At 38.0% G+C, this 12,458-nt stretch overlaps 1 protein-coding gene across 1 annotated transcript in view; it reads left to right on the top strand.

The window, feature by feature from the left end:
* The window catches only part of LOC148511557 (uromodulin-like), a 58,506-nt gene extending 50,306 nt beyond the window's left edge, over nucleotides 1-8,200 (top strand). Inside the window, exons 10-11 of the mRNA XM_088442102.1 lie at nucleotides 5,499-5,534; nucleotides 7,268-8,200. Coding sequence (XP_088298228.1) covers nucleotides 5,499-5,534; nucleotides 7,268-7,329 — 98 coding nt within the window. The 3' untranslated portion in view covers nucleotides 7,330-8,200. The remainder of the gene's footprint in view (nucleotides 1-5,498; nucleotides 5,535-7,267) is intronic.
* The last annotated feature ends 4,258 nt before the right edge of the window (nucleotides 8,201-12,458 follow it).

A 12,458-nucleotide genomic window follows, 5' to 3' on the forward strand; every position in this document is an offset into this window, starting at 1 on the left:
CTGCAGTGTGAGGCCCAAAGCTGTATATGAGGTACAGTAGATGCTGCCAGTAAAGAGGTGGAGAGAGAGGAGATCCTTAGGCTAGGTACACATTTAACGACCAGCCAATTCAACGCCTAATGGTGCCAATGAACGATATATTGGGAAGTCATTCACTGAATAGTGCAGTGTCTACCAACCGACCGGTATATCATTCACCAACACCAATGACCCTGCTGGCATCAGCAGCAGGGTCACTTCAGCAACCATTCATTTAGGTCGATGGAACAACCCCGATGAACAATCAGTGGGAGCAGACATAATGGGTACACAATAGATGATGTGCCCGATATGTCGGCCAGATCCATGGGATCAGACGACATATGGTCTAGTGTGTACCCAACTTTAGAGTAACTGAGAGATTTTTAGGGCTTTCTAGAAGCCTACGTACCCTGGACAGCTGCTGGGGCACAAGTCTGACCTGTGGGTACTGACAAGATGGCGGTCAGAGAGATCTGTTAAACTCCCCAGCAGGGGCATATTAATAGAGGAGGGAACCCATTTGCAGTCTCTATCCTGGGGTTGCCTTGACGGGACCTGTAGTCCCCCTGTAAAGGACAATATTTATTTTTTCACACTAATTAACCCCTTACCCATCACAGGAAAAAAAGATATCCAGAGGGTAACATATGAGGTAAATGCAGGTTGGGTGATGAGTGATGACAAAGCTGGTGGGCCTGGGTTGGCTTCTCAAATTCTGTTTCTAAATTTTACAGCATCAATATTTTAACTGTAAAAAAAGCTGTGAAATTCCATAGACAGAGCAGCATGAATGGTGTGGGGGCAACAGAACGTGGTGGATAGTGTAGAGGTTGACAGAGTGGTGTGGATGGGGGTAGAAAGAGTGGCACAGCTGGGGGGAGACAGAGCAGCATGGATGGCAGGCCTATAATTTTGGTTTTACAGCTGCTCAGACCTTCAGTTGCATAGACTGCATGTGTGTATTCCAGTGAGTACACAAATCTGTGAATTAGCAGCTCCACCATTTTGTGAGTGACAGCAATCTCACTCTGCGAGAGTGCTGAAACTGCAGTAACCACAGGGTGTAATGGCATACCATATCTGTATTGCGCAAGGAACACTTCCATTAAGGCATCAGCCTTAATGATCGGAATTTCATTGCTTTTTGGAGTTTGAGTGGAAGAGTTACACCAGGTTTCTGAAATTTCCAATCATGTGTAAGAAACCTTCATGGGACATGAGAAACTGTAAGGTTTTTTTGGAATTATTTGTCTGAGTCCCACTCTCAACTCTGAACTAAAAAAAATTCACTCCGTGGAATTTAAAAAGTAAAAATGGGAAGTCACTCATTACAGCTGTTACATGTGACCTTAACGGATTACCACAGCCTTCCCCATCCGCACCATATTGGTTTAAGTGATAAAAAGCAGTCTTGTGCAAATAGTTTATTCAGATATATAGTTACATAGCACCTGTATATATGCTATAATACCAATAACCAGTACTGTATATACAAGAACTGTTTCTGGTATAGTATTGTGGTCACCTATATAAATATATTGTTATTGTTTCTGTGTGGATAGGAAAAAAAATAGTGAGTGTATAGTATGTGTAATTATTGTAAGTGATATTAGCTAAGCATGTAATTGAGCTTTGAAGAGAATATTAGTGACAAGTGGTAGGAGGTGTTATGTAATACTATTTTTTTCGGGAGAGTCACTTAATCTAACCTTAGATTACTTGATAAAAGGTATGTTATGTTATCGATCTGTGTATAGCAATATAAATGTTATCATTATTATATTTGAAGTATTTTTTTATGGGTGCAGGCCAGGAGTGTTCCTATGTAGTAATATTCAAATTATTTAATTTTGGAGATACAATGTTTGTGTTAATGTTTGAGACCATAATGGGTTCTAGCCCTTTCTCTACACCCATTAACTATAATTAGGGGTCTCTTAAGCCAGTGGCGTCACTGGGGTCGGTGACACTCGATGCATCATCAAATTGTGGTTTTGCTGCATGCCCCTGGCTTTATCACTCTTGTTGCATGCCCATTCCAAAGTATCAAATCGGAAGGAAAAAGGGCAAAGGGAACCAATACACTAACTGATGTCAATAAGGACCCCAGTCATTACCAAATATGCCTATTTTGAGGTATGGTGGTGCTGCCCAGGACTCAAATGAGAAATCATAAATCAATACTCCAAGAAGAATTGGAAAAGGAAAGAGATGTCCTATATTGGCGCCCAGAGGAAATTTGAATAAAATATAACCTTTATTATCGTATATTAAACCATTATTCAGTGAAATATGTTAAAATTGTGTAGATTTAAGAAATGGTGAAAAAAAGTTTTGAAAAGTGACAGGTAAAATTAAAATAGACCCTGACACACTGAAAGCTGCTATTCAAAAATAAACTGTTTATATTATATTATTGAGTATCCATGACTCTTATTTGTAGTGATTGTGTTGATAAAATATATTACCCATGCATAAGGAATATATATTTAGTTGGTATATTCCTTATAGTATATTGTGTAATTGTCAAATCCAAGAACAATCCAGACAATAGGAATCATTCCAGATATACTGTATATAAAGTTTCCCAGAAAAACTCCCATTAAAGTAAATATATGTCTTTATCTGACAAGGGTATATATCACTTAATTCCCATCAGGGTTTGCACTATTACACCTATTCTCACTAAATATGTGATCTCTCTTTATGTAGAATAATATTATCTTTCTGCAGGTTATTTCCTTTTCAAGAACAAAAATAAAATGCTGGTTTCATCGACTGAGGGCTTCCATATTATGCAGCATAATGTGTTAAACCAACAGATTATTCAAAATGTTACATTGTGTCTTGAAGTCAGTCTGACTAGTAACAATTGTTACTATTCATAGGGGAAAAGTAACACTTCTCCTTCATTGGTAATATGTTACATGTAGCTCAATCTTTTGTCTGTCAGCCCCCCTGTTATGTCTGGTTCAGCGTCTATGCAGGAACATATTACTGATAAACACAGTACGGACTCATCCCCATATTGGTTACACTATCCCATATAATTCATATATACTTAGGAGATTATAAATAACACAGAGTAATGTCTATTGTAAAAATAGATAAAATTGTGACATACATATCACCAACCAATCTGCTTCTAACTTACATTTTGCAGGCTGTGTTTAAGAAATTATAGTTTCGAACTGATTGGTTGGTGATATATATTTCACAATTGTATCTCACATCAAGCTTTGATACATATGCCCCAGAGTCTGGATTTCACAGCATCAGGGCAGCTACCCTCACATATGGGAGATAATTACGCTAATACAGTTGATCAATAGACACAACTCTGTCTTATTTATAATCTCCTAAGTATATATGGAATTATATGGGATAGTGCAGCCAATATGGGGATGAGTCCACACTGTGTTTATCAGTAATATGTTCCTGCATAGACGCTGAACCAGACATAAGACGAGGGCTGACAGCCAAAGGATTGAGCTACATGTAACATATTACCAATGAAGGAGAAGTGTTACTTTTCCCCTATCCTGGCATTTAGCTAGCCAACAGTGATTAAAGAATAGCAACAATTGTTACTAGTCAGACTGACTTCAAGACACAATGTAATATATTAAATAATCTGTTGGTTTAACACATTATGCTGCATAATAAGGAAGCCCTCAGTCGATGAAACCAGCAATTTATTTATTTTCTTGAAACGGAAATAACCTGCAGAAAGATAATATTATTCTACATAAAGAGAGATCACATATTAATGGGCCAATTTGTCATTGAATATTTGAGGTAAAATCCTCGAAACACACATCTTCTAGGGTTTACCTCAAATACTAAGTAACCCCCTGATGTATCAAGGAGGGACCGCAGCAGGTATCTCCAATAACTGCTGTGATCCCTCCAGTCCCGCTGGCTGGCACTTCCCCCATAGGTTTCTATGGGGGATGCGATGCTGACAAATGTACCAATATCCGGAATGCGAAGCATTCCCGATATTGGTCCCAGCAGCTAACGCCATCTGAAGATAGCATTAGCCGCTGTAGCCTATGGGGACTTACCGCATATCAGACGGTAGAGGGATCTCCTGGAACCCTCCGCCAGAAATGAGTGCCGGTTATGTGCAGTCTGCGGGACTGCGCATGCACAGCGGCCCTGAATGCACTCCGGCCACATCGCAGGGATGGGCTACTTTCAGAGCCCGTCTCCCTGTATGTGCTAGTTAATACATCCTGCCGCTATGATCGCATTTTACAAAGTGATCATGGGCAGTACTGACATGCCCTGATCACATTGCAAAAGCGATCATTAATAAATGGGTTCCTTAGTGAGAATAGGTGTAATAGTGCAAACCCTGATGGGAATTAAGTGAGATATACCCTTTTCAGATAAAGACAGATATTTACCCTAATGGGAGTTTTTCTGGGAAACTCTCTATATATCTGGAACGATTCCTATTGTCTGGATTGTTCTTGGATTTGACAATTAAACAATATACTATAAGGAATATACCAACTAAATATCAATTCCTTATACATGGGTAATATATTTGATCTACACAATCACTACGAATAAGAGTCATGGATAATCAATAATATAATATAAACAGTTTATTTTTGAATAGCAGCTTTCAGTGTGTCAGGGTCTATTTTAATTTTAATTGTCACTTTTCAAAACTTTTTTTCACCATTTCTTAAATCTACACCGTTTTAACATATTTCACTGAATAAGGTTTTAATATACGATAGTAAAGGTTATATTTTATTCAAATTACTATTAGTTCTTTCCTCTGTGTGCCAATATAGGACATCTCTTTTCCAATTCTTCGTGGAGTATTGATTTATGCATGCCCATTTCTCCTGGAGATGCCAGTCTACTCCTAGAGACTGTTGGATCCTCCTCAGTGACCGGGAGCTGGGCACTGCAGAATTACATCACAATGAAGTGCCCAAAAGAACAATGAAGTGCAAAAGAAAGTCCGAAGATCCTTTCAGTTGAGCCAGGGTGTCATGTAACTTCTCCAACCAGAAGCTGTCAAAATAGTGAATAACATTTAACTTAAAGGAGACCTCTACCCTGGATTGTATAGGCTGCTTTCTATGTAAAGTATGGAACAGGCATATTGGAGCCGATGCAGACTTGAATGCAAATAAGTTTTGAGGATGGAACACGCTGGTAAAGTTTCATAGAAAAGATACCATGTAATGATATAAGACATATAAAAAATAATAGTAACATATGCTTGAACTAAACATTCAAATTTACAGTAAGAAAAATAATAGAAAAAAAATGTATGTCGCTTATTATAATTACAGGTGAATCATTTTCTAGAATTTTTGATTTCTGTTAAGATTATTCTATACTCCTTTCTTACACTCTATATTCTCTACATCAATTAATTGAATCATTATGTCATTAAATAAATAAAAGCAGGCTTTATTATCATTTAAAATATTTGTTTTCTTTTACAGATGATTCCTATTTAAATAGTGCTGGATACCATACAGGTAAGATTATTTTAATACAGAAAACAATAACTGGTAGGGTTATTTACCATGTACCATTTGTCTTTTATTTTAGATCAGTGGTTCTCAAACTCGGTCCTAAGGACCCCACACAGGTTATGTTTTCCAGGTGACCCAGCAGATGCACAGGTGTATTTATTACTTACTGACACATTTTAAAAGATCCACAGATGGAGCTAATTATTTAACTTGTGATTCTGTGAGGAGACTTGGAAAACAGGCACTGTTTGGGGTCCTGAGGACAAAGTTTGGGAACCAGTGGTATAGAGGGATAGTTTGAAGAGGTGAGTTAGGTGTAGTGAAACATTGAGAGGGTGGAAGCTGAAAAGTTAGGAGGACATGTGGTCAAGAGGTTAGATTGTGTGGGAAGAGGAAAAGAGGATTATAAAGACCTCATAAATGGAGAGAAAGTACTAAGGGTGGGTGTTAAGTGGTGGATAACGTTTGTAGGGTTATTGGGTGTAAGTGATCTGGCAAAAGGAAATTTCTTGACAGATGATCTCGATTTTGCTTTTGAAAAATATGTGGGTCTGCATATTAGGGATTCAAAGTAGATTTGCTTGGTGAGAGATGATGATATATACAGTAAAGGAGACAGACTAAATTTGGAATGAAGAAACCTTACTTTGGAGCAAACATTTTTTCCATAGGTACTTATTAATGTGAGGACACTTTTGCAGGTGGTGAGTCTGTTTGGGGTGCCAAGGCCGAAATTTGTGACTTTAGAGAGCATATATGGTGGCTGGAGCTGCCTTGTTTATGGCTGCAAAAAATGTGGTCTTGTAAAAAAAAAGACTGCAGCAGGAAAGGGTAGTGTGGAGCTATTAATGCAAGGCAGAGAAGATAATTGGGTCAATGCTATTTAGGTGTCATTGTGTGTGCACACATATGGGTGTAGGAGGCCAAATGAGATATAAGGAAAGGTGGTGGTGTCATATAACTGGAATGGTGAGTTGGAGAAGCTGGAAATGGCAGAGATGGGAGGATATAAGGTCCAGAAAAAGTCAATTATAATGTGTGTGAGATTATAGCAACTCAAAAAAACTTAGTTTACACTATACTGTAGGCAGCAGTGTAAGTAGAGTTGCTGATGTGGATGTTAAAATACCATAGAGAGTGGGTACATCAGTGAAGAGAAAATGAGAAATGCAGGCAGCAGAGTTCTGAAACAATGGAATGGAGGGCTTATAGATGACAGCAATTTGGAGGTAGATAGTACAGAATAAAAGGACTACTGTATATGAACTTCAGACAAGGATAACATGAGGCATGGTTATAGAAGGATTACCACACAAAGTTCAGCCAGCAGACAGAAGGAAGCCTACTCCATCACGTTGGTCACCTATTCAAAGATTGTTGTAGAAGGAGATAGCCCCTTTAAGTAAAGCACTGCTGAATGTATGTGCGCTATATAAATAACTGATAAGGAGATAGCCCCTTTAAGTAAAGCACTGCAGAATATATGTGCGCTATATAAATAACTGGTAATATTATTATTATTATTATTATTAAGATAGAGGTAGTGATAGAGGGCTAGAGGCTGCAGGGAGCCATTCCAGACATTCTGAAAGTAAAGTGCATGTGCCCTATGACAGTGACGATGCTGCTCCCACGGCCCTGAGCACTAGGTGAGGGCACCGCTCGCACACCCCTGCTAATGGCCCTGATTGTCTGGATACAATATAACCTCCCTGTATCTCTCTCTCTCTCTTTAGCTGCATCATGGGCTGTGCTGGCTGCTTCTCTGCTCACATTTTTGACCAATAAGCTCTTCTAACAAGACAGATGCAATCCAGTCTGCAGAGATGGCTATAGATGGAGTACATCATGGGTATCACTTTTATGTAAGACTTCATTCTAAAGGGATTGAAATTAACTTATTTTTCTTCTGCACTTGAATAGAGGTATATGTATAATAGCACTGTGAGGAAATTGTGAACATAACAGGATACCTTCTGTTGTGTCATATACCCAGAGCTTTCCTGTCAGCCTTCCCACTTTCTTCTCCTTTCTGTATTACACAAATCAGAGACACTAGTTCTATATGTTTTTATCCATCATTGTATACAATAAGTGTATTTGTAGTATACAGTAAATATATTTGTCTGCTTCATTTATTGGTAAACTACATGAGTACTGAGAATATAGCAGGTATACGTGTGATCAGAGACCATGGGCCTTATGCTGACTTGGACAGATATGTGGCAAAATGACCCACAAAACAATTACTTGTGAAGAAATCCTACTTGCACATACAGGTTGATCTGGACACAAATGAAGATGCGCCCAGCTTAGTAACATACAGTATGCACTACGTACATCAGACACACAACAAACTCAACACAGAACCTACTGTATGCATCTAGCTAAACGATGCCCATATGTGTATGTACAGTGCAGTGTCTGCTGTGCTTGTCAATTAGCATTGTCCAAATTGAAAACAAAAAGGGCCTGTTACATCATACTGAATACAGTAATGCTATATGAACAGTGAGTATGTCTTGTTTACTGACATATAACCATTTGCAATTTTTATTATTTGTACCATGATTCTTGCTACCTTATTATGCATGTATTATTTATCTCTATGCATTGTTCTGTGACTGTCCCATATTTAACCAATAAACACTTTTTGACCTTGACTATTACCACTTTATTATGTATATTTATTGTGTACTGTGATTGCACTTTCTTCTAATAGCTCACATTTATCTCACTAATTATTATTCATTCACTTAATTTGAAAAGGAAATATCCAATTTATGCTCAATGAACGAAGAAAAGTGGAATAATAATAACTTTACTGGGATATATCCTTTCTATCTGAGCAGCATCTGTACATGAGTGAGTCAATAGTATAGATTTGCCTGACATACAGAGTGTATCCATCATTGTTGATAATTGGTGTTAGTTTGGACGTGTTTAGTATTTCATTTTATTTTTTTATTTTCACATTCATTTTCAATCAAATGAAATCTTGAATTCTATGATTCAGCATAGAAGCAGCAGTTATTCTTAGCTTTACATATGTTATAGGGCACAATGCATCGTATGTCATCTTGGCTGGAATACATTGAAACCTCTTTGGATTATACTACTTGGACATGTGTGGTCTACAATGTTTCTTAAAATGTTAATGTTATATAATTATTGTAATATCTGCTTTAAATTATATAATATATATATATTTTAAATATAATATTGTACATTTATAAGGTAATGTAAGGTGAGAAGGAGAGCATATTACATATAGATGTAGAAGAACAACAGGCAAAGCAGTGGACCTATTATGAGCATATGCATCATACTGAGCATAAGGCATTATAACAAGTGTCATAATACAAGCATGGGTGAGCTGGAAGCAGACTAAGTTGATCCTGGCATAGAAGAAACATGGCAGGCTTCCTGGAAAATGATTTTACACCATACGTAGGCTGCAGCAGGGCAAGGTTACATAATTAGCACAAATTTACTAAGGTCACATAGTTCTTCCAAAACAAAACTTTCGAAAAACCCTAGCAGCTGTTTGAAACTCTTGTACTAAAGACATAATCAACAACCATAAGACCTTAACTCTCTCTACAGTCAGTGCCAGATTAAGGTCTACATGGAACTGGAGCTGAATTTTATGAAGGGCCTATTAAATGTCACCACAGAGGGTGTGACCAGTGCCATGGGGGTGTGACTAGTGATGAGTGGGTAGTGACCAATGTTGTGGGCAGTGATCTGTCTCCTGGGGTGTGACCAGTGCCTTCCTTCAAAAACCTCAATCTCCATCCACTTTTCGCTTATATCTGTACTGTATTTTGAGTCTGCAAATGAACAAAGGGAAACACCCCTAGTAATAGACATCGATGCTCAAATGTTTAACACCATCAATGTTTTCTTTTGATGGTAGCTGCCATTGAATGGTGTGGAAGCAATGGCCATTCGATGTTAAATTGCAGCTGAATTCAGCTATTTAACATCAAGACCAGCCATGGGTCACTATTGCACATGCGCAAACATTGGTTTATGTGCGAATCGTAATGTTTTTTTCATTGAATATATTTGTATATATATATATGTATATTATATGTAATCCAAAAAATAAAAGGGGCACTCACCAGAGTGTTTCCAATAGAAAAAACTACTTTTTATTTCTTACATATATCAGTCCGGTCGACGTTTCGGTCATTCCTGACCTTTATCAAGACCAACAGCATAATAGCAATGGTACAGCTAACGGCATATGTCACCAAACCGCATCACAGATCCTCTTACCTGTGTCCCCTTAAATAGCCCGCTTTTCCCGCAAATCGCCATGCTGGACACCGCCGGACCGGAAGTGCCGTGCGTTCCACCCTGTGGAACGCAAAGCCCATCCCCCGGAAGTGACCAAACATCCGGTCATCAAATCGCAAACGGCTAAGCCCATAGACGGGGTGATCAACAGCCGGCACATAACTCACGTCACACACTGACACCACCAGTCAGTCGGCTAGGGGTTCACTCCTTCAGCCACTTGCTCAACTGATTGATAGTTACCTACAAGAAATAGTGGTAACTATCCCCAGTTATGTGAAGGATACGGGGGATTTTCTGAATAAAATTCGGGATATTTCGGACTTACCTGCTGATGCCCTCCTGGTGTCGCTTGATGTCTCATCTTTATATACCATAATTCCACATGATCAAGGCATTATGGCAGTGAGAAAAGCGTTACAAGCCAAACCCATACAGGGCCCCCCGACTGAATTCATAGCTGTTTGCGATTTGATGACCGGATGTTTGGTCATTTCCGGGGGATGGCCTTTGCGTTCCACAGGGTGGAACACACGGCACTTCCGGTCCGGCGGTGTCCAGCATGGCGATTTGCGGGAAAAGCGGGCTATTTAAGGGGACACAGGTAAGAGGATCTGTGATGCTGTTTGGTGACATATGTCGTTAGCTGTACCATTGCTATTATGCTGTTGGTCTTGATAAAGGTCAGGAATGACCGAAACGTCGACCGGACTGATATATGTAAGAAATAAAAAGTTGTTTTTTCTATTGGAAATGCTCTGGTGAGTGCCCCTTTTATTTTTTGGATTGTATTATTCTGGACCAAAGAATTTATTTTTTTTTATTCAAGGGGAGCACCCCATAAAGTTGACAATCATGTAGATGTGAGTGCAGACTCTCTTTGGACTGTATATATATGTATATATATATATATGGAAACATAGAAAGAGGGTGTCATATCAACCCGGCACATCAACAGTTTAAACCTCTGATGCTTAGTGGTAAAATTATCTGTGTATGGATTTTAGCACCAATTGTGGGGTACCCCTCTATGCACAGAGGACCCCTGTACTATTGATTATTGTCTCACTGGGAATTTCTTGCTACTCATCTCATCCCTGTTCTCTCATCAGCTGCGATTGGGGTTCTTGTCCTGCAATGCCTCGAAACAGGATTTAGTCCATAGTCCACTGCTGACAGCAGAAACAGGTCTTTTGTTTCTTCTCTGAGCCCTTGCACGGGACTCTTATTTCCAGTCTGATGCTCTGCAAGACTGGAAAAAGCAGATCCCAGTGCATGTAAATATACAGTCTACACATGAATTTATTTTAAATAATATTTTAAATATTATTATTCTACTTAATTTTATGTACCTGAAATTGTATACACTTCTATATTCCCAGTCATTTGAGGGGTGCCACAATTTACTATGTTTTCATTTTGAAAATTAATATTGAGTTGACTGATTGGATATGGTGCTGCGAAATTTCCACGCCAACTATTATACAAGATTTTATGTGATATCAAACTGTGATGACAAAATTTATGTCAGTAAGAGCGGGTACATGCCCCCTTTTTCATTAAATTATCTGATTTAATATTTCGTAAATGGATTGAATTTAAGTCCCGGTAGGGATGATGAATATGAACATGATGCATTGTATGTCTTCTGAGTTTATTTGATAGCCTGCTTGGAGTTAAGAGGCAATTATTCTAATAGTATAGAATTAAAAGTTATGTTTTAATGACATCATAATTCAAATTTAAGAGTGCTCACCAAACAGAGTTTGTTTTTCTTTCTCTTCTAAACTACAATGCTCACCAGATATCTGGAAAGTGAAATGATCCCCAGGGTATTGTGAATCTTTAAGGCTTGCTCTTTTAAAGATGATCCAGAAATTATAAATAAATGGAACAAAATTCTAGATGATTGTTTGTTTTCCCTTATTAAATTATTGATCTCATATAGAAAACAAAGAATTGATAACCTATCACAGGAGATAGACTAAATACAAAATCTTATTAAACCCTTCAAAAGTGATAAAGAATTTAAAGAGAGAGACTTGGTGCTGAATAGGAAAACTGAGGATTTAAAATTTTTTTTAGTGTCTAATAAAAATAGAAACTAGCAAGGGACAGCAGAGATTATGATAATGATCAGGTAAGAATGTATAATAAAAAACATTAGTCACTAGAAAAAAATTGTCCAAAATGGAGACATGGAGACCTAATCGATATGAACAAGTAGATTGTTGGACTTATGTCGAAAAAGATATTTCTTAACCAAATTATTTAAAAAGAAAGGTATTACAGGTACACCAGTAGTGTTAAACACAGAAGACGAGAATGCCCTTCAGATTTTGGAAGAATTATTATTCCAAAATGATATATGTGAGGAATATAGCGATATGGCACATAGTGTGAATTATAGTTCTCACATCATAACAGATTGGTAATTAAAAGCCATAGAATAAATAGTTTGCTAAATGTGAGGGCAGGAGAGCTGACTGTCCGTATTAGGTCATGTGTCCTGGGAGTCCTGTTACAAGGTTAATGACAGACAGGAAAGATAGGAAACTAACCCTTTGACATGCAAATGGAACCTAGCTCTGTATGTTCCTGAAAGGGCCTATTTCACATTTC

The sequence above is a fragment of the Taudactylus pleione genome, unplaced genomic scaffold, assembly GCF_031769625.1.
Source record: "Taudactylus pleione unplaced genomic scaffold, aTauple2 ptg000305l, whole genome shotgun sequence".
In the NCBI taxonomy this organism is placed as follows: Eukaryota; Metazoa; Chordata; class Amphibia; order Anura; family Myobatrachidae; genus Taudactylus; species Taudactylus pleione.